Genomic DNA, 23861 nt, shown 5'->3' with positions numbered 1-23861 from the left:
GGCTGCACTTGTGGACAGGCCATACGATGACAAGATGTATTCTTGCGTGGAAAAAATTGTTTTCCTCTAAAGTGTTCGAAATGTGCAGCATCCATTTGTTGTTTGCAAGAACAAATACCTCAACCTCGTTCAATGCATTTTTCTTTGCATATGCGAGGTCTGCACAGACTATGAAACGAGACAAAAAGGCCAAGTGGTCTAAAAATACCACTACTGGTCAGTACAAAGTGCCACTAGCACCTCTGGCAGAGAGAGGTAGACTCCCGGGTGTCTGGTAAAATGTCACACGGATCCAGTCTTCTGAGAGCAGAGATCTTCCACACACCACGCGGGCGACGTGGAGGAATGCGGGGTGATGTGGAGAGCGGCAGCCACCTCCCTGGGAGGCGGCGCGGCCTGCGTTACGACACCTGGTACACCTTGTACGTGGCGAACAGCTCCTCGGCAGACAGCTTGGCGGGCTGGTCCGACTGGGTCAGCTGCAGCCGCGTGCGCCGCAGCTGGTCCAGGGCCTCGTCGTACGAGGGCAGTCCGGACACGAGCGTGTAGCTGGGCAGCGACTCCAGCTCGCCCGCCGGCGCGCCCGCCTCCGCCCCCGGCGCCGCCCCCGCCGCGCCCCGCCCCACCGCCGACGCCGCCTCCGCCAGGCCGCGTGCCTGCACTGCTGAAAAAAAGAGGCGGCATTTCAATTACAATGCACAGCACCGTCACCACCACATCATTAGCAGTACTGGGTAACAGGTCATCTGTATCACTAAACGGCTATCCCGTCTCACGAACGAGATTATCTGTCAGGCTGCATTTGTGGTTCTTACAAGGGAACCTCCCCATCGCACCCCCGTCAGATTTATTTATAAGCTGGCACAGTGGATAGGCCTTGAAAAACTGAACAGAGATCAATCGAGAAAACGGGAAGAGGTTGTGTGGAACTATGAAAAAAATAAGCAGAATATACAAACTGAGTAGTCCATGCGCAAGATGGGCAACATCAAGGATGGTGTAAGCTCAGAAGCGCCGTGGTCCCGAGGTTAGCGTGAGCAACTGCGTAACGAGAGGTCTACATCTACAACTACATTTATATTCCGCAAGCCACCCAACGGTGTGTGGCGAAGGGCACTTTACGTGCCACTGTCATTACCTCCCTTTTCTGTTTCAGTCGCGTAAGGCTCGCGGGAAGAACGACTGTCTGAATGCCTCCGTGAGCGCTCGGATCTCTCTAATTTTACATTCGTGATCTCCTCGGGAGGTATAAGTAGGGGGAAGCAATATATTCGATACGTCATCCAGAAACGCACCCTCTCGAAACCTGGCGAGCAAGCTACACCGCGATGCAGAGCGCCTCTCTTGCAGAGTCTGCCACTTGAGTTTGCTAAACATCTCCGTAACTCTATCACGGTTACCAAATAAACCTGTGACGAAACGCGCCGCTCTTCTTTGGATCTTCTCTATCTCCTTCGTCAACCCGATCTGGTACGGATCCCACACTGATGAGCAATACTCAAGTATAGGTCGAACGAGGGTTTTGTAAGCCACCTCCTTTGTTGATGGACTACTTTTTCTAAGGACTCTCCCAATGAATCTCAACCTGGTACCCGCCTTACCAACAATTAATTTTATATGATCATTCCACTTCAAATCGTTCCGCAGGCATACTCCCAGATATTTTACTGAAGTAATTGCTACCAGTGTTTGTTCCGCTATCATATAATCATACAATAAAGGACCCTTCTTTCTATGTATTCGCAATACTTTACATTTGTCTATGTGAAGGGTCAGTTGCCACTCCCTGCACCAAGTGCCTATCCGCTGCAGATCTTCCTGCATTTCACTACAATTTTCTAATGCTGCAACTTCTCTGTATACTACAGCATCATCCGCGAAAAGCCGCATGGAACTTCCAACACTATCTACTAGGTCATTTATATATATTGTGAAAAGCAATGGTCCCATAACACTCCCCTGTGGCACGCCAGAGGTTACTTTAACGTCTGTAGACGTCTCTCCATTGATAACAACATGCTGTGTTCTGTTTGCTAAAAACTCTTCAATCCAGCCACACAACTGGTCTGATATTCCGTAGGCTCTTATTTTGTTTATCAGGCGACAGTGCGGAACTGTATCGAACGCCTTCCGGAAGTCAAGGAAAATAGCATCTACCTGCGAGCCTGTATCTACCTGGGTCCTTTGTTCAAGTCTTCCCTCGAGTGGAAAGTTTAATTTTTTATTTTCAGACAATTATCAAAGTTCAGGCACTCACACATAATCAACTTCGCTCTCCAAAATTCCAGGACATGTTCAGATTTGCTTGGACATATGCAGGATTTGACAGTCTACACACGGAAAAATTTGAAAACGTTAAAAACATATGTTTTGACAGAGCACAGGGCAAACTGTGCGACTGTGAAACTGTTGCATTTATTTGTTGCAGTTTATGCGACAAACTCTTATGGTTTCACCACTTTTTTGGGAGTGATAATCACATCCACAAGAAAACCTAAATCTTGCAAGGTAGAAGAATCTTTTCACCCATTCGCCAAGTGTACAAGTTAGGTGGGTCGACGACATATTCCTGTCATGTGACGCGCATGCCGTCACGAGTGTCATATAGAATATATCAGACGCGTTTTCCTGTGGAGGAATCTGTTGACCTATGACCTTGCGATCAAATGTTTTCGGTTCCCATTGGAGAGGCACGTCCTTTCGTCTACTAATCGCACGGTTTTGCGTTGCGGTCGCAAAACACAGACGCTAAACTTATTACAGTGAACAGAGACGTTAATGAACAAACGGACAGATCATAACTTTGCGAAAATAAACAAAGTAAACTTTTCACTCGAGGGAAGGCTTGAACCAAGGACCTCTCGTTTCGCAGCTGCTCACGCTAACCACGGGACCACGGCGCTCCTGAGCTCATACTATCCTTGTTGTCTACCTTGCGCATGGACTACTCAGTATATTTTGCTTATTTTTTTCATAGTTCCACACAACTTCTTCCTGTTTTCTCGATTGATCTGTGTTCAGTTTTTCAATGCCTATCCACTGTGCCAACCCATAACTATATCTGAGGGGGGTGCGATGGGGAGGTTCCCTTGTTAGCAAAGCATTTGACTCCGTCAGCCATACAATTCTACTAGAAAAACTGCACTGCTATGGTTTTAGAGGCTCAGAACGATCTCTGATCAGATCCTACCTGAGTGACAGAAAACAAATCGTGGAGTTCGGCAGGTCAAATGTCACGAATATCACGCACGGAGTCCCACAGGTTTCTGTGTTTGGCTCTTTAATCTTAACAGTACATAGGGTAATTCAGTTGCCCCTACATATTGGTTTTAAGCAACCCACAACACCTTCAAATACCACATGAAAAACTTTTATATTCTCCCGCCCGCTACACGCAAACTATACGACCTAAAGAAAAAAATGAACAGGACATCTTTGTGCGACATTCGATGTAGTTAAATTTTGTTATGGCATACGTTTTCGCTAGAGGCCATAGTTTTAGAATTATTCAAGAAAAACTTACAAATGTGACCTCCAAACGCGTTTTTCTTGAATAACTCTACAATCGTGGCCTCCAGCGGAAACGTAGCCCAGTACATAATCTAACTACATTAAATTTCCTACAAAAAGGTTATTTCTTCTATAGGACTAATAGTTTGCGCTTAGCAAGCGATAGAATATAAAAATTTCGCTCTTGTTTTTTTTTAAGATGTTGCAGGTTGCATAAAACCTATCATTAGGGGCAGCTGAATCACCCTATATGTAAACTGATTTGCCCAGTATTATGTTGTGTAAATCCACTCTATGTAGATGACACCAATTTCGTTACAGTTGGCAAAGACTTGAAGCACTGAAGGAGGGAAGTAGGTCTCGACTCAGAACAGCCAGTTAAGTAGTTCCAAATCAATGAATTGCGTATTAATCATGAAAAAACTGTAAATATTCACCTCAGCTTATGTATGAACATTGATGCAACGACTGTGCTTCAGCTAAACTTCTTTTGGTCCATCTTGCCTCATATTTAACATGGAAGAGTCATACCGTTTATTTCTATACTAAATAAGGATTTGTTACATATTTGTTAGGTAAACTATGGTCATATGTTAGTGATAAGCTATTTTTCAAGACATATTATGATTTTTCCACATCCACACGGCATATGCCGTTTTGTTGCGAAGGAATTCCCCTGGAGCAAAAACAGTTCTCATTTGGCGAAAGAAGGCAATCAGATGCATCTACGGAGTCCTAAATAATGAGTCTTGTAGACCATATTTTAAAAAACTAAAATAACATCAACTCAGACACAAATTACGACAATTTTTTGTCCAACATAACACACGCCTCAAACAACAGATCGACATCACAGTCGCTAGACTTAAGAAAACTCAAATCAGTTACAAATACATGGGATAAAACCATTTAAAATGTTACCAGTACAGGAACACAAGACTGAACTTATATATGTATACTATGTTAAGTATCTCATGTGCAGCATGATGGTCACTTTTGTACCTTGGTAGACAATACGAATCTAAAATATCTTTTACACCAACTATGTGATTTATGCAACTATACCCAATATTTAAGTACGCATGTACACAAAATACGACGCTGATTGCATTTTCAATGCTTAAAGATAGATAGTAAAAAAGTAAATAAATATATAACTTCGTGATTCACAGTCCTAGTTACAGGTTGCCAATCCAACAGCAACAGGGGCAAAAAAATTCATTTACAAATTAATTAATGTGTTAAATATGTGACTCTAAGCATGTATATCCCGTAATTACTGACTGAATTTAAAATGCTGCCATAATCTACTCATTAAGAGGAATAATACGATTTCAAAGTTTTAAAACAGAAAGGTAAATATTAAAGTTAGAAACCATGTACATGTCTTGAGTCAGCGTAACTCAGCGCTTACAAACTACACAGAATAAATTGATACAGTATACAAGAATGAAAATCATTCGTAACTTTCAACAAACTTTACGCTTAACTGCAAATCTTTACATGACTTTTTCTCGCATGCATCGCCCACAAAATGATGAAAAAACTTTATAGCTTATTACATTTTCGCTGTCTGTATGCAGTAAAACTGCCGCATTTATTAGTTCTTGACTACTAGCTCTATTCGCAACACATTTTGCGGACAGTATCCACTTATACCGCTGAGCGTTACCTGCAAAAGTATATTATTGTACGACACATAATTCACGCGATATGGCGTCATAAACATTGAGATCCGCGAAAACTTGCTTTTAATTAAAACGGAGCGCAAGATATCCAGACCACGGTCATCTGCTGCTTGATAGTTAGAGCGCTTAGCAACTTTCAACATACTTTAAACATAATTTCGAACATTTTTAAATCTTTTGTCGCTTACATGCTTAGAGTCAAATACTTAACACATCAATTCATTTTTAAAGTATGTTAAGTTTAAGGTTCTATTATACAAGGGAGTTCGATACTTCAAAGAATGGGGGTTTACTCGTATTAAATGTCTGGCAACGTGGTGGAATATCTGACTGAATTAAAGAACTCTCTGTTGGCAACCACTTGTACTCCATATCTTCACATCAATTCTTAAAGTTAAAGATTTCGGTTATTTTATAACTGTCATTAGCACTAATAAGATAGTCTTTCGTAATACCACATCATTAATTGTGGTAATAGATAGTGTTTCGTAATCCCACATCATTAACAATGGTCCACTAAAATAATGTGTAAAATTAGAAGGCTTTCAATGCAGTAGAAATAAGGAATCGGGAACAACGTGGACAGAAGATGAAGCAGCACTGGAAAAATATAAAACAACAAGTAAAGAAGGGAATTGCAGTTGTTTCGTGCTCTTAGTTGCTCGATAGAAAATTTTTTAAAAAATCTGTATATTTGACTCGTTTCCATATCCCAGAGAGCAACGATGAACCGCTACGCATGTTCTATGCAGTAGATAAGCATCAGCAAAGGCGAATGGCTGAGAGGAGCAACGAATGCTTAGATCACTGCAGAAAACGCCATTGATTTTGCGGAAAGTTTTATTGAATGGTGACTCAGTGAACGCCGCCATCAATAAGATATTCCTCAGCATTGGAATCGGACCTTTCCTTAACAGGCGAAAAGTGAACCATAAACTCAGTGTAAGAAATAGGTGACACGCATTCCTCTCACATTTAACTTGACAACCTCTGACGTCTCTGATATGTACGTCCGGACTCCGGAGCGTTTTGGCGATACTGCGTATGTGTTGCCTGCTTCTGCGAGGAAGCTGCTGTGGCACTCCTGACCTCGTGCAGCCGGAGGAAAATAAAGTAAGCCCGTGGACACGGATTTGTGGGCCACTGGCCACGCGGAAGCGTAGGGAATTTCCACGATGCGTCTGCCACTACTTGTTCGCCTTGGAGCCGGATGGCGTACATACGCAGTGCAGGAGGGGTGCAGTAGCGCTGCATAGCAGAAACAGCAGCTGTCCACACACAGCACGGCGGGCCCCGGTGTCTGCGTTCGTCTGGATGTGGAGCACCGCTGGCTGTGCTCCAGGGAGGCACCGTGCGACTGACACTTCTTCCTGCTCCATACAGTCCGCTCCAGATGTACACTACAAGCCATTAAAATTGCTACACCAAGAAGACATGCAGATGATAAACGGGTATTCATTGGGCAAATATATTATACTAGAACTGACATGTGATTACATTTTCACGCAATTTGGGTGCATAAATCCTGAGAAATCAGTAGCCAGAACAACCACCTCTGGCCGTAATAACGGCCTCGATACTCCTGGGCATTGAGTCAAACCCAGGCGTTTTCAATTGGAGAGAGATCTGGAGAATGTGCTGGCCAGGGCAGCAGTCGACAATTTCTGTATCCAGAAAGGCCCGTACAGGACCTGCAACATGCGGTCGTGCATTACCCTGCTGAAATATAGGGTTTAGCAGGGATCGAATGAAGGGTGGAGCCACGGGTCGTAACACATCTAAAATGTAACGTCCACTGTTCAAAGTGCCGTCAATGCGAACAAGAGGTGACCGAGACGTGTAACCAATGGCACCCCATACCATCACGCCGGGTGATACTTCAGTATGGCGATGACGAATACACGCTTCCAATGTGCGTTCACCGCGATGTCGCCAAACACGGATGCGACCATCATGATGCTGTAAACAGAACGTGGATTCATCCGAAAAAATGACAATTTGCCATTCGTACACCAAAGCAGGTGCTCCTGTCTGTGATGCAGCGTCAAGGGTAACCGCAGCCATGGTCTCCGAGCTGATAGTCCATGTTGATGCAAACGTCGTCGAAATGTTCGTGCAGATGGTTATTGCCTTTCAAACGTCCCCATCTGTTGCCTCAGGGACCGAGACGTGGCTGCACGATCCGTTACAGCCATGCGGATAAGATGCCTGTCATCTCGACTGCTAGTCGAGGCCGTTGGGATCCAGCTCGGCGTTCCGTGTTACCCTCCTGAACTCACTGATTCCATATTCTGCTAAGAGTCATTGGATCTCGACCAACGCGAGCAGCAATGTCACGATACGATAAACCGCGATAGGCTACAATCCGACCTTCATCAAAGTCGGAAACGTGATGGTACGCATTTTTCTTCCTTTCACGAGGCGTCACAACAACGTTTGACCAGGCAACGCCGGTCAACTGCTGTTTGTGTATGAGAAACCGGTTGGAAACTTTCCTCATGTCAGCACGTTGTAGTTGCCGCCACCGGCGCAAACCTTGTGTGAACGCCCTGAAAAGCTAATCATTTGCATATCACAGCATCTTCTTCCTGTCGGTTAAATTTCGCGCCTGTAGCACGCCATCTTCGTGGTGTAGCAATTTTAATGGCCAGTAATGTATAATGCACCCAAGTATAAAAACAACTGTGCTTCCTACACTTCCAAATATGCGGGGTTGTTTTCCAGTATGTCACTTGTCGCTTCTTTCATCTCTGCAATGACTTGATTATGTAAAATTATTCCAAGCTACACTGTGGTGCATCTTAAACTGTATGACCCCTATCAATGACGAGAGTTCAAACGCCAGAAGAGAGCAAGGACACTACTACCACATCTAATAGGACGACACAGAGTACATGCACTGTGGTGGTCAAACCAATCTGCAGGTCGAGCACAGTTTTACCTTTAACAGTAAAAGATCTCAAACGATTCAGCAAGTTGATCTTTAAGTGCGCAAATAAGTCGTACACATAACACCTTCCGAAAGAAATTGGTCCAGGCTTTCCAGAGTTATACTGGAACACGAACACACAATACTGCACTAAAAGTTTTCGGCTTGGGCATTCACCACATATTTACATAATCTACAACATGAGATTTGTAAAAAGATTTAAAAAATCAACTACTGTGTGCTGCAGGGCTGCATGCTCTGCAATAAAATTCCATTGGCGAAATACGCGAACTGGCGTTTAACATTTCTTTTTGATCAAGATTACCGAGCTTGAAGTTTGTCACCGAGTAGTTCAAGTTTCCTTTAATTTACGTCTATGGTCACAATCTTTTTGTTAACAGATTACCGGTTTCGGTCTATAATGACCATCATCAGATCTGTTTTATAAAAACAAAGTCCTAATGTAATGCAGCCATAATGGCATCGTCAAATGTTAAATGCAAAATCAGCACTAACATCGTCAAATATATATAAATAACATCATATGCACATACATTAGGACTTTGTTTTTATAAAACAGATCTGATGATGGTCATTATAGACCGAAACCGGTAATCTGTTAACAAAAAGTTTGTGACCATAGAGGTAAATTAAAGGAAACTTGTTGCATATACGGGTCACTGTTTTATTCTCGACAATGTCGCAGCTTGTGAGATTGAGTAGTTTGTTCTTCATAGACTGCGGTTAGTGTAGCTCACCTATCCAAATAATGAAATAATTTATGACCCGGTGCATGAGCAGGCGTCTCCAAAATACGAGGGGCGTTCAATAAGTGATGCAACAGGTTGATTTTATTCAGGCTTACAATACACCTTATTATTCCCCCACTCTTTTGGCTACAAACTTCTATTTTTCAAAATAACCTCCGTTCAATGCGATGACCTTTCGCCAGCTTACTGGGAGGGCCCATATGCCCGAGTGGTACCACTCTATTTGTCGAGGTAGCAGACAAAGTCTTGCTACACCAATAACCTCCCCATCATCCACTTACTACTTCCGGCAGAGTGTATCCTTCATGGTTCGCAGGAGAGCTACTGTAAAGCTTGGGAGGTAGGAGACGAGGTACTGGCAGAATTAAAGCTGTGAGGACGGGGCGTGAGTCGTGCTTGGGTAGCTCAGTTGGTGGAGCACTTGCCCGCGAAAGGCAAAGGTTCCGAGTTCGAGTCTCGGTCCGGCACACAGTTTTGATCTGCCACGAAGTTTCATATCAGCGCACACTCCGCTGCAGAGTGAAAATCTCATTCTGTATCCTTCATTGGTCCAAGAACACGGACGTGGGAAGGTGCGTGATACAGACTGTGGGGTGGATGAGGAACAACTGATCGGTGCAGTTTTGTGAGCAAAGGTCCCGAGTTCGAGTCTCGGTCCGGCACACAGTTTTGATCTGCCACGAAGTTTCATATCAGCGCACACTCCGCTGCAGAGTGAAAATCTCATTCTGTATCCTTCATTGGTCCAAAAACACGGACGTGGGAAGGTGCGTGATACAGACTGTGGGGTGGATGAGGAACAACTGATCGGTGCAGTTTTGTGAGCAAAGGTCCCGAGTTCGAGTCTCGGTCCGGCACACAGTTTTGATCTGCCACGAAGTTTCATATCAGCGCACACTCCGCTGCAGACTGAAAATCTCATTCTGTATCCTTCATTGGTCCAAAAACACGGACGTGGGAAGGTGCGCGATACAGACTGTGGGGTGGATGAGGAACAACTGATCGGTGCAGTTTTGTGAGCAAAGGTCCCGAGTTCGAGTCTCGATCCGGCACACAGTTTTGATCTGCCACGAAGTTTCATATCAGCGCACACTCTGCTGCAGAGTGAAAATCTCATTCTGTATCCTTCATTGGTCCAAAAACACGGACGTGGGAAGGTGCGTGATACAGACTGTGGGGTGGATGAGGAACAACTGATCGGTGCAGTTTTGTGAGCAAAGGTCCCGAGTTCGAGTCTCGGTCCGGCACACAGTTTTGATCTGCCACGAAGTTTCATATCAGCGCACACTCCGCTGCAGACTGAAAATCTCATTCTGTATCCTTCATTGGTCCAAAAACACGGACGTGGGAAGGTGCGTGATACAGACTGTGGGGTGGATGAGGAACAACTGATCGGTGCAGTTTTGTGAGCAAAGGTCCCGAGTTCGAGTCTCGGTCCGGCACACAGTTTTGATCTGCCACGAAGTTTCATATCAGCGCACACTTCGCTGCAGACTGAAAATCTCATTCTGTATCCTTCATTGATCCGAAAATACGGACGTGGGAAGGTGCGTGATACAGACTGTGGGGTGGATGGGGAACAACTGATCGGTGCAGTTTTGTGAGCTCCTCCCGGGTGCGCAGACGCGTGTGAGGCCTGAGGAAAACAAGTTCGTTTGCTGTTTTTTATTTTATTTTATTTTGTGTGAGTGTGTATGTGTGTGTGTGTGTGTGTGTGTGTGTGTGTGTGTGTGTGTGTGTGTGTGTGTGTGAGATCTCGAATGAGAATGTCTGCACGTTCCAACATTGCAGGATTCAAAGCTGCTTACCACCGGCCAGCATGCAGAAGTTCGGACAGATTTGCACGACCTTGTTGTGATGATGACAGATGCCTCGCCCAATATCCCACTGTGCTTTTGTTCCCTATCAAGTCTCCGAACACATTTTTCAAGCGCCTATGAATATCTGCGATGCTCTGGTTTTGCACCAAAAGACATGCAGTGAAAACTCTCTGCATGGAATGCATCCTCGTTACACACGCCATTTTGGAGGCTACGTATAGAGCTGCCACCTGTCGGAACTTCGTGAAACTACAGAGGCTACTATCCCAAGGTGTCCCACAACAAATCCACATTTTTTTCACCCGAAATTGGCAGAGAAAAAGCGTGCTGCATTTCTTATTGATACGTCACCTCGTACCCCCCCCCTCCCCCCTTGTAATATAATTTGGCATCACCTCCACATTTAAGGTTTCACAGATGCCTAGTATATAAATATATAAAATGTTTCAATGTAATCATAATAATTTGTTCACATCAGTGCTTTTGCTTTTTCTCACGACTGTCATGATACCAACTTGTACCGGTGCCTGGTGAATTGGGAACAAATTAGCGCTTTCTAGCCCAAGTACCTCTTAAACTTTCAATTGCAAAATTACGAAAAAGGTGCATGCTTGTACAGTTTACCGCCATTACAGAACACACTGGTTTGCAGAAACAGTGTCTTATTTAAAATTTCTATTCGTTTTTTTTCATACAACCTCAAGTTGTAATTTCTGTATCTAAATATAACCGATGAAGCGTCTGTCTTGAAATTAACGGAACACTGATAAACTAGTTGCCACTGGGCGACAAACAGCATGGAGGTTGCAATGTTCTCACAGAGTCAGGGGTGCAGCAGTTACATTTGGAAAGTTTCCCATTGGGCTCCCGCCCAGATGTGCTGTTCAATGTAAACAGCTCGCAACCACTGCTATTGAGGACTGTGGCGCATTTCACACGAGTGCTAGACCTGTTGCTAGACTCAAATTATTGTTGTTTTGTGTAATTTTTGTATTACTAACTGGTGGGTGTATACAGGGTGAAAAGTATTTAAACCGACAAACTCTGGGAGGTTGTAGGGGACATCAAAACAAATATTTTTCCCAAATGTCATTTTTTCCTATGAGGATTATTTAAACCAGTGGAGGTCATATTACGCTCTTCGGTTGTTAGAGGCCGTACTACGGTTCTTAGAGGGCGTATTACGCTCTTCAGTTGTAGGCAACTGCTGTCCACCAGTGCAGTAGTGCATTGTCTCTGTTTACTAATGGAGCGATACACCTGGAGTGAGTACACTGACATGCTTGGTGAGTACTACGTAGCACACCACAACGGACGAGCTGTACAGCGGGTTTATCAACAACAATATCCTAATCGCCGCATCCCGCATCATACGACCTTTGCTGCTGTGTACCAACGTCTGCGTGAGACCGGGTCATTTAGCAGATTACCTGGATAGGGAAGCCGTCGCACAGCAAGAACGCTGCAATTTGAGGAAGCTGCTGGAAGACGTCCCGCTCGCTACAAGACAACACATGTGGTTCCAACATGACGGAGCGCCGGCACATTTCAGTCGTCGTGTGCGTCGATTCCTGGACCGACGGTTCCCAGAAACGTGGATTGGCAGAGGTGGTCCTGTATCATGGCCTGCTCGATCCCCATATATGTCCCCGCTGGACTTTTTTGTGTGGGAAGAGATGCGCAACCTTGTTTAGGCAATTCCTGCTGCATCAAAAGAGGATCTGGTTGCCCGGATAGTAGCAGTAGCAGGAACAATTCAGGATACTCCTGGGGTTTTTTGTCCGTGTCAGACAAAACATGGGTCCGACGGTTTAACCTTTTATGTGTCAATGGGGGCATTTTTGAAAATCTACTGTAATTGAAATTGGGTTGTGTTAATGTGTTGTCTCTTGGTCATAAAAAAATGGAAAAGTGTTTGTTGGTTTAATTAATTTGCCGCCAGATAAATCTTCCTCTACCGGTTTAAATATTCCTCATAGGAAAAAATGACATTGGGGAAAAATATTTGTTTTGATGTCCCCTACAACCTCCCAGAGTTTGTCGGTTTAAATACTTTTCACCCTGTATATACTGTAGACTCAAACTAACTTGAATAGAACATTGTAAGAATAGACTTGTACGCAAGTAATGCAATCAGCATATGTGTTGGTTATTCCCAAAGCTAAGCTTACTCCATCATTTTACTTTAACTCAAAAAGTTTTAATGTGAACTCTGTACTATTGCTGACTGTATGGTCCGTGTTGCTTAAGCCTAAAATTAATAAATAAATACAAATATTTATACCCACTCTCCAACTGGTTTGTTGATAGATACGGACAAATATGTAAGTGCACAATCCAAAGTCAAACACTGTGATCTTCCTGTATGCTCACACGTTATGTCTGATAGAAATTTTGGTCATTATTACTTATCTATTATTTGTTTTGACAACATGGCTAGCTATCGCCGTCGATTCCTGTATTTGTACTAATTTGCCAGATAATGTGTGACAACTGGAAGAAATAGCACTACAACGCCGACAATGGGTTGTGGTTTGTTTGGTAGTGTTGAGATCTGCACGTGCTGAAGCACGCAGGAGTCGCTCGTAGGAATCATTAGTAAGAATTGCTCGAGGGTCATTGATAAAGACGGCAGCGTATGCCTTCCGTGCACATTTCGGACGTTCTATAATTTAATAAATTTAATATTTGCTTTAATTCACAGCTCCATGCCAGGAAACGAGTAGCTTCCTACAGGCTAGGTGAGGAACGCCCCCTTTCCGGCGCAGTGGCATGCAGTACTGGCATTTGCAGTTTTTGATTATTGGTTCTCGTCCAACAAACACGCTGATAAAAATTTGTTAAAAATCATAGAATGAAGGCTTTCACGGCAGGTGTTGTCATCACTTAACACTTCCGGGCTGAGATGCCGTGGTCCATACATAGAACTCTCCCGTGACGTTTCGCCTTCGACTGCGGAAGACATCCTCCGAGGACAGACATCCTCCGAGGACAATCGGCGAACTGCAGTCGAAGGCGAAAAGTCAGGGGAGAGTTCTATATGTGGACAACGGCATTTCAGCCCGGAAGTGTTAAGTGATGATTTGTTAAAAAGTTTGTTAAAATATTTTATAACTTTTAATGTTCATTTCTGTTCTGTGCAACTGAATTTCCAAACTAAAGGATGACATTAATGGCCAGGCAGAATATAATTAACACTGGAACAATACTCTGGGGTACTGGTACGCCCCATGCAAATTCGTAAAAGGCTGTGTTAGAAATCTGCAGCTCTCTGTAGTTTCAGTTCACAACATAAGCGAGCATCACGTGGCATATGTTTTACGTAAAGAACTGTTTAAGGTACATCAGCAGTAGCCCAGTGTAGCGGTTGTGTCAAGTAAATTTATTTTTCTAGCATCTGTTTTTTGACATTATCATTTGCTTTTCAACAAATTAGTTACAAAGCGTGATACAAGATGTTTCTTGGGTATATTTCGTGAATGGAAGGGAGAGGCGGGCTTACTGCGAGTATTGACTCTTTCTTTCATTTCGTCGTAACGAAAACACAACCATCTCTCCAGAGGACCTGAGGGAGATAACACAAACTTATTCAAGCTTTCTGAAAAACTGCAATGTACAATACCACCAAATTCGTCGTCGACATTTTCGAACAATTATGTCATATACGGGGTGGTCCAATTAATCGTTTCAGTGCAAATATCTCTGGAACAGCAATAGATATTGAAAACCGGCTTTCACAAGCGTGAATGTAAGGCAGGGCCTCATGAAAATAAATGCTATGAGACATTCTAAAACGTAATAAAATATTACTTTCAACACAAACCCAAGTTCTTTTTTTATTTGGACACTCCGTATTACTTCCTACGCAATCAATAACAACAAAAAATTCCAAAGTGAAATCGATGCCTGAAATAAACGAACCGCGCCGCTGTTGTACATCCCCATGTTCCTCGTAATCGCGGTGTGATTGACGTAATACGATGCAACAAACGCTGCACTTACTGGTATTTACATTGTTGTTAGGCGGACTGAAAACAATACAGATGTGCAGCCACACACTATGAAAATAAGGAAAGGGTTTACTCATTGGCTCTGAGGACTATGGGGCTTAACATCTGTGGTCATCAGTCCCCTAGAACTTAGAACTACTTAAACCTAACTAACCTAAGGACATCACACACATCCATGCCCGAGGCAGGATTCGAACCTGAGACCGTAGCGGTCACGCGGTTCCAGACTGAAGAGCCTAGAACCGCACGGCCACACCGGCCGGCCGTTTACTCATTCTTGCTATGATCTTTACTACTCTACGAGAGTAGACTAACGGTAACGAAAATCCGAAAGTCTCCGGCCAGAGTAAACATAATTAACGTCTGACCAAGGATCTAACACAGGGGTAAATGGTAGTTATAAGTAATTGTAATTGACGTATTGTGACGAAACCAACGCCGTTCTTTTTGTGATTTTTCATGTTATTGATTTCGTAAGAAATAATATGGGCTGTAAATTTAAAAATCAGGTTTGTGTTGAAAATAATATTTGTTTACGTTTTAGAATGTGTCATAGTATTTACTTGCATGAGCCCCTGCCTTACACATAGACTTACTAAATAAAAACTAGACCGCGCATTGGCGCTAGTGTCGCGTCCCCACATTGAACGAGATAGAAGCCGCCATTTGCAGGGAAACAGTGCGTAAACATGGTACGTTCGTGTGCTGCTTTTAATTGTAACAGTATAATGGAAGCAAAGACGAAGACGGAAACAATGTTACATTTCACAGGTCAGTCATTTCTGGTTGTTTGTTACTTTCTATTACTTGTATATAGTATTTTCAAGGAGAAATAATACATCATGAGCGTTTGTTTTTGTTTAGGTTTCCCCTTACAAATGATTTTCTAAATCGGAAATTGGATAGTTGCTACTCGGAGAGAGAACTTCCAACCGATAGCAAATTATTTGCTGTGCTCTCTTCATTTTGAAGAGAATTGTTACATGAAAAATTATGTAAATGGATGTCAACTGAAGGACGATGCTATACCGACAGTATTTGGATTTCCAACTCATTTGGAAAAGGTATAATGTCCTGGAAATCGTGCAATATAGGCCTAGGTTAAATAGTGTGGAAATACTGTCAGTGTGCATAATTTTGAACGTTCGTTTTCCAGGTTACCAAGGCAATCAAATATATATTAAGTATGAATCAGAGATAGGTCGAATAACTGCGTTTAGATACTTAACATGTGTTGTCAGGTGGTGATTATACTTCGTAAATGGTCAAATATTTGATCAAATGTTGCAAACTGAACCACTTTCAGAGGTGCTATCAGTGTTAAAAACTAATATGCGAATGAAATTCCTACGGTATTTAAGGTGATATGGGTTATTACAATTAATCATACCAAAATTCGAGTGTAGACAATACTGTGCTAAACAATAGTAAGCGTGCAAAATGCACACAGGAATCGGCAAAAAGCAAAGAGGACCTGACAGGAAAATTACGTGAATTAAATAATAATCGTACTGTCTGCTACTTTAAAAGTTTCATGTAATTATCAAATGCAAATAGCTCGATGTAAACTCTCTCCACCTTGTCAGGACAGAGCCTTACATTCTTAAATTTCGCGTCTCTATGCAGACGTATTTCGGAAATTAGGAAACTTCATTCATTTAAGTATACTTTTAAAATAGACTCGAATACTCAGTACTTTTTTAAACAAACATGTGTTTAATTTGTGCTTCAATTTGCTCTTGTTGCGTCTCATATACACTCCTGGAAATGGAAAAAAGAACACATTGACACCGGTGTGTCAGACCCACCATACTTGCTCCGGACACTGCGAGAGGGCTGTACAAGCAATGATCACACGCACGGCACAGCGGACACACCAGGAACCGCGGTGTTGGCCGTCGAATGGCGCTAGCTGCGCAGCATTTGTGCACCGCCGCCGTCAGTGTCAGCCAGTTTGCCGTGGCATACGGAGCTCCATCGCAGTCTTAACACTGGTAGCATGCCGCGACAGCGTGGACGTGAACCGGATGTGCAGTTGACGGACTTTGAGCGAGGGCGTATAGTGGGCATGCGGGAGGCCGGATGGACGTACCGCCGAATTGCTCAACACGTGGGGCGTGAGGTCTCCACAGTACATCGATGTTGTCGCCAGTGGTCGGCGGAAGGTGCACGTGCCCGTCGACCTGGGACCGGACCGCAGCGACGCACGGATGCACGCCAAGACCGTAGGATCCTACGCAGTGCCGTAGGGGACCGCACCGCCACTTCCCAGCAAATTAGGGACACTGTTGCTCCTGGGGTATCGGCGAGGACCATTCGCAACCGTCTCCATGAAGCTGGGCTACGGTCCCGCACACCGTTAGGCCGTCTTCCGCTCACGCCCCAACATCGTGCAGCCCGCCTCCAGTGGTGTCGCGACAGGCGTGAATGGAGGGACGAATGGAGACGTGTCGTCTTCAGCGATGAGAGTCGCTTCTGCCTTGGTGCCAATGATGGTCGTATGCGTGTTTGGCGCCGTGCAGGTGAGCGCCACAATCAGGACTGCATACGACCGAGGCACACAGGGCCAACACCCGGCATCGTGGTGTGGGGAGCGATCTCCTACACTGGCCGTACACCACTGGTGATCGTCGAGGGGACACTGAATAGCGCACGGTACATCCAAACCGTCATCGAACCCATCGTTCTACCATTCCTAGACCGGCAAGGGAACTTGCTGTTCCAACAGGACAATGCACGTCCGCATGTATCCCGTGCCACCCAACGTGCTCTAGAAGGTGTAAGTCAACTACCCTGGCCAGCAAGATCTCCGGATCTGTCCCCCATTGAGCATGTTTGGGACTGGATGAAGCGTCGTCTCACGCGGTCTGCACGTCCAGCACGAACGCTGGTCCAACTGAGGCGCCAGGTGGAAATGGCATGGCAAGCCGTTCCACAGGACTACATCCAGCATCTCTACGATCGTCTCCATGGGAGAATAGCAGCCTGCATTGCTGCGAAAGGTGGATATACACTGTACTAGTGCCGACATTGTGCATGCTCTGTTGCCTGTGTCTATGTGCCTGTGGTTCTGTCAGTGTGATCATGTGATGTATCTGACCCCAGGAATGTGTCAATAAAGTTTCCCCTTCCTGGGACAATGAATTCACGGTGTTCTTATTTCAATTTCCAGGAGTGTATTTCAAATCACAACCCAAGTACTGAGGATTCATCCCTGCAAATGGCGGCGATCAGCTGCTTCAATTGGGGGACAGTTGCCTCGCTTCTTCGCTACGGCGTGGTAGGGGCTTGGCCTTACATTCATACCCGTGAAAAACGTTTTTCAATATCTGTTGTTATTCCAGAGATACTCAGCACTGACACCTCTACACAAACGCCGCTGCTTTCCGTCGTTACATGAAGACCGTCGGCCACTGAGCATTCCCGTGGTGAGAGGTAGCGTCCGAAGTTTGGTATTCGCGGCACTCTCTTTGTACTGTGAATCTCGGAATATTGAAATTCCCTAACGTTTTTTCCGAAATGGAATGTTCCATGCGTGTAGCTCCAACTATCATTTCGCGTTCAAAGTCTGTTCACTCCCGTCATGTGGCCATAAACCTTTTCACACGAATCACCTGAGTATAAATGACAGCTCCGCCAATGCACTGGCGTGTTATATAGCTTGTGTATCTACATTTACATCTACATCCGTACTCAGCAAGTCACCTGACGGTGTGTGGCGGAGGGTACCTTGAGTACCTCTAGCGGTTCTCCCTTCTATTCCACTCTCGTATTGTTCGTGGAAAGAAAGATTGTCGGTATGCCTCTGTGTGGGCTCTAATCTCTCTCATTTTATCCTCATGGTCGCTTCGCGAGATATACGTAGGAGGGAGCAATATACTGCTTGACTCCTCTGTGAAGGTGTGCTCTCGAAACTTCAACAGAAGCCCGTACCGAGCTACTGAGCGTCTCTCTTGCAGAGTCCTCCACTGGAGTTTATCATCTCCGTAACGCTTACGCGATACTACCGCCATCTTTATAAATTCATAACGCTAACACATGACTTTAGTCACCTCTGTGTTGTCAAAACACACCAATCCGTTGATGATCAGTTTTAGCTCTTTGAATAGTTTTGATACATATGAGCTAATAGAGTTTTTCAACCGTTCGACACAGAATGGAGACTCTTCCGATTTTTTTTTTTTGGTTAGGTAGAAGTCAGGGCTGGATCTTTCACCAAAGTTGACGCAAAGTTACGTCTTCAGTCACAAAGTATCCTCGCTTTACAGCACTCCAGTACTCCTGTGTAATACTGATATAAATTTCTCATGAGTACCCTTCCAGAGTTAACTTTAAGGTCGATGGAGTACGTCTTAACAGCAAGGGACCTTCCGGCGACGTTATATAATGTATGTACTATACGCGGACAGTGAAGGTTTGAAGGGCGCCGCTGGCAATGAGAGTCCAGCACAGTTCCACTGCCTGTGGCCTCGTCGTTGGCTGCGGCTTCCGGTTCAGCCAAGGATCCACCGAACTGGACGCTGACCACACGGACACCCGGCAACAACTGGCCCCTCCCCGGGTCCGGTGGTCGACAGGATTTTGTTTCGTGAGCACGAACTATTCTGGCGCGCGGATAACGTGTCTGCTAATTTTCGTAGCTTCACCCGTTCTATCATTAGACGGCTGTCGCGCTAGACCAGTACCGTTCTCGGTAGATCGTCGTGTAATACCCATTAAGTCTGGATGCTCATCCAGTCTGAGAGGCATCGATGATATGCTTGTTCCATTCTCTATGTTCTGTAGGTTTCCGGTTCGGGATAATGCATTTGGTAGTTGTAATATCACCACCAGGCTGGGACAGAAGCTAAAGGACGTACGTTTCACGAAGAGTTTGACAATAAACGAGGTATGTCCATAAAGTAAGTTCTGTTTGGTTATATACAAAAAAAGTGTACAGATACAGAAAAATATTTATTGTACAAATGTTACAACTGTTAAACTACTTGTATACATAGCTTCCGAAATTTTGTAAGCACTTGTCATAGCGTAGCACAAGTTTTCGTATGCCTTCTTCATAGAAGGCTGCCGCCTGTGTATTCGATCATGTGGTAACATGTTCCTTCGGCTCGTCATCATCGTTGAAGTGTTATCCACCAAGGACAGATGTAATGTGTAAGAAGAGATAAAGTCGCTAGGAGCGAGGTCCGGGCTGTACAGAGGATGATCAAAGGCATCCCAGTGAAATTCCCTTAAGAGTTGTTTTGTCACATTCGCCCTGTGAGGTCGGGCATTATCGTGGAAAACACAACACCTTTTGACCGCAATCCTCGGCGCTTGTTCTGTATTGCGCGGCGCAATTTCTTAACTCTTTGATGCACAGATTTTATGTTTAATTAATTTTTTAATAAAACATGCATTTTCTATGTCTGGTGGGGTTGCTAATAAAGGAAAACATGAATTAAAATTTTTTATTGTATTGATTTTGGTTTTAGATGGTGGTATATATAATATACCACCATGCCACTTAGGGCCGTACCTAAAGTTTTTGAGATATCTTGGTTTGTGCTTGTAACTCACCTTTAAATTCTACTCTAAGCAGTAATAATTAGTATAATTAATGTAAAATAATTTTATTTCTGGCAATTGGTCATTTACAATACAAAATCAAATTACAAACCTTACAAATAAAATATGTTTCTTATTCCTTTTTGTGAAAATCTTGAAAGCACCTTTTTGTTTTGCTAAGGCACAAAGGCACTTTGCATTCAGCGCACATCCAGAAAGTGCGCACTTGCTTCTTTTTTGTACTGCATTTCGCACAACGTCTGGCGGTAGTACGCTCTGGCTGGTGGGATGAATTGTCGAGACGCTGGCGTGAGGAAACATATGGCTTGTTTTTCTTTACGTGGACTTGACTCTCATGAAGTCTAGATGGCCTCAATGGTGTTTTCTGGGTTACTAAGCTTTGCAGGATACTCATCCTGAAGACTTTGGCAGTCATTTTTTCTCTATCGCCTAGTTCCTTCCAAATTATATAGCTGTTGACGATACTGACATCAAGCAGGTGAAAGAATATTCGGTGCCACCACTTTTTACTTCTCCGGCTTATTTCATATGATTTTTTCAGTTGGTCGAACTTGTCGACATTGTTCATGTGTGCATTGTAATCCATCACTGCTTGAGGACAAGGTAGCTCTATGCGTGAACCATCTCTTTCACGGCGAGTCACTGTAGTAACTTCAGGACTGTGAAAATTTGAAAGGAGATGAACAGCTCTCTTATCTTTCCACTTCAAGTAGAGGATGCCACAGTTGCTGACCCTCCAGTCAAATTCACCTCTGCTTAATTCTTTGTCTGTTTTTAATTTGGGTAAATGTTTCCTTGTTGGTTGAACTGTCCCACAGGCATATATGTTTCTCTGCTGTAAACCAGCCAACAAGTTATAGCTATTGAAATAGTTGTCGAAATAAAGATAATGGCCTTTATTTACGAGTTCAGAGGACAAACTCAGCACTACATGCTCCCCAAGGCCTGTTTGCACTGTGTCACCTACTTTTCCGGTGTAAATATCAAATTTCAAGTTGTAAGAGGTCTTGTCACACAGCATCCACACTTTGTAACCACGCTTTATGGGTTTATCTCTCATGTATTGTTTCATACTGTTGCGGCCTTTGAATTTGATCATTGACTCATCAATTGCTAGGTGTTTGCTGGGTTGGTAACACTTGGAAAAAGATTCAGATAGTATCTTGATCACTGGTCGCAGCTTGTACAGTTTGTCATAACCTGGGTGTCCTTTTTCTGGATGCAATGTGTTATCATTCAGATGAATGTTCCTCAGTAACCATCCAAACCGATTTACTGCCATCAGAGATGCAATATAACGATCATGAAGTTCTGGGGCACTAGACCAGTAGTCTCTGTATGCTGGCATACGCTTTATACCCATCAAAATGTTGATTCCCAGGAAAGTTCGTATTTCATTGTCAGTTGTTGGAGTGAAAGACTTGCCAGATTGCGTCGCATATAAATTTGTTTGGAAAACGATTAGCTGAACTAGCTCTTTTGGAAATATTTTTTCGAATATATCGATAGGTTCTGGATCATCAATGTCCCTAATAAAAGCACTTGGTCCTGATTCACTGTCGAACTGCATTCCTGAGGTAGCATTGAATTGTTGTCCCCAAGTTGGCGCTGTGTCAGCAGCGCGTTTTGGCGGAGTGGACTCACTTTCTTCCTCGCTCTCTGAAACTTCGCCTTCAGACGACACAATAGCCTCCGCAACAATGCTTGCTTCATAATCAGATTCGTCATCTGTGGTGTCAACAGTGGAATCCTCGTCTGATGGAATTTCACACAATAATCGTTCGATTTCTTCATCTCGTAAGCCTCTTCTTGACATTTTCATTTTCAAACAACAGCCTGAATCCAAGTAAAGAATACGTAAGCAAAACAAAATGGAGAAAGAGCTAAAATAAGTCACAACACAATTAAAAACTAAACTTTGTAGCGGAGGATTTCGAATTTTATACTAGGAAACGAAATGCAATAGAATACTGCTACATGCACGGTGGTACAAATAATATACCACCAAAATAAATTGTATATAAATAACGGAAGATTGTGCATATGAATGTATACATGGGTTCATACCGTAGCTGTGACGTCCAAGATATGGAAAAAACACAGGCGCAACAAGAAATTCGTTATAAACCACTATTCACACGCAAAAACCATGCACAACTCAGCACGCAGCTTTCACAGTTGTAATCTATGCAATTCTTGGCGGGAACTGATTCCTTATAGGCAGTGAGTGCCATCTGTCTGATAAGTAGAGAACTAGGTGAGCATATTAGAGTGGTGGTCGTGCAGTTAAACCACTGTGCAAAGAGCCAAGAAAATTTTCAAAAGGTGGTATACTATGTATACCACCGTGCTCCAAAGAGTTTTTGGTCTCGCAGTGACCCTGTGCATTGACTGTATGGCCTCGTGGTAAGAAATCAATCAGCAAAATGCTTTTTCCGTCCCAAAAAACAGTGCCTATGACTTTTCGAGGTGTCAAGATTTGCTTAGGCTTAACCTTCGATGGGGATCAAGTGTGCCTCCATTGCATTGATTGCCGTTTTGTTTCAGGGGTGTCGTACGATACCCAAGTTTCACTCCCCGTGACTATCCGAGAAAGAAAACCATCGCCTTCTTCGTTGCTGCGTGTAAAAACGTGAAGTGCACGGTCCATCTGTTGTTTTTTGTGTTGTTCAGCTTGAATTTTTGGTACCCAACGTGAGCAAAGTTTTCGAAATTTCAAGTTTTTCAGTAACTTTTTCATGAATTAGTGATCGTGAGATTTGCGGAACTTCCATAGCAAGGGCACTAAGTGTAAACTTACGGTTGTGCTTAATCTTCTCTTCAATTGTGTGAATCAGCTCATCAGTAACCACAGACGGGCATCCACTTCGTTCTTCATCGTGCACTTGATCACGTCCGTCATTGAACAGTCTGACCCATCTTATGACCATTGAATCACTCACAGCATTTTGTCCGTAAACCTCGCAGATTTGCCGATGAATTTCCTTTGGTTTAACTTTGCATTTAGAAAACGAATCTGATTTCACACGCGGCGGTATTTTCAACTACGGCTGAGAATATGAAGAAGCACTACAAAGCACATGTCGGCAGTAGCGATTTGAAAATGGCGTACATGTCTTGTACTTGAGTCAGAGTAACTGCCGCGCACGCTCGGAACTGCGATCGTAGCGCTGCCGCGGACAGAAATAGCAACGGATCTTACTTTGTGGACGACCCTCGTATTTCTCCCTCCCACATACGTCTCGCAAAACGACCACGACAAGAAAATCAGAGAAATTAAACCACATACAGAGCTTTACCGACAATCATTCTTCCCACGCGCCACTCGTGAACCTTAACGGGAAAGGGGAGGGTGATAAGATTTGTAGTAGAAGTCCCTTCCACCACATACCGTAAGGTGGATTGCGGAGAACAGATATAGATGTAGCATCTCGTTTAATTCCACGGTGATTATGCGTTTTAGGTACAAATTTATAACTGAAGTTATGGATTTGAAATTTTAACACTGTAGTTGTGTTATCCATAGAATCTGGTGTACCAAGTACGAAAAAGATCGATTAATGTTT

General features: G+C 43.8%; 1 protein-coding gene across 1 annotated transcript in view; it reads right to left on the bottom strand.

The window, feature by feature from the left end:
• Window positions 1-401: 401 nt before the first annotated feature.
• The window catches only part of LOC124799154 (protein commissureless 2 homolog), a 230203-nt gene continuing 206743 nt past the window's right edge, over window positions 402-23861 (bottom strand). Inside the window, exons 2-3 of the mRNA XM_047262692.1 lie at window positions 627-664; window positions 402-587 (exon numbers count right to left, since the gene is read on the bottom strand). Coding sequence (XP_047118648.1) covers window positions 402-587; window positions 627-664 — 224 coding nt within the window. The remainder of the gene's footprint in view (window positions 588-626; window positions 665-23861) is intronic.

The sequence above is a fragment of the Schistocerca piceifrons genome, chromosome 5 (assembly GCF_021461385.2).
Source record: "Schistocerca piceifrons isolate TAMUIC-IGC-003096 chromosome 5, iqSchPice1.1, whole genome shotgun sequence".
Lineage (NCBI taxonomy): Eukaryota > Metazoa > Arthropoda > Insecta > Orthoptera > Acrididae > Schistocerca > Schistocerca piceifrons.
Note: the sequence above shows the minus strand (reverse complement) of the source record. Positions and strands in the feature narration are given on the sequence as shown.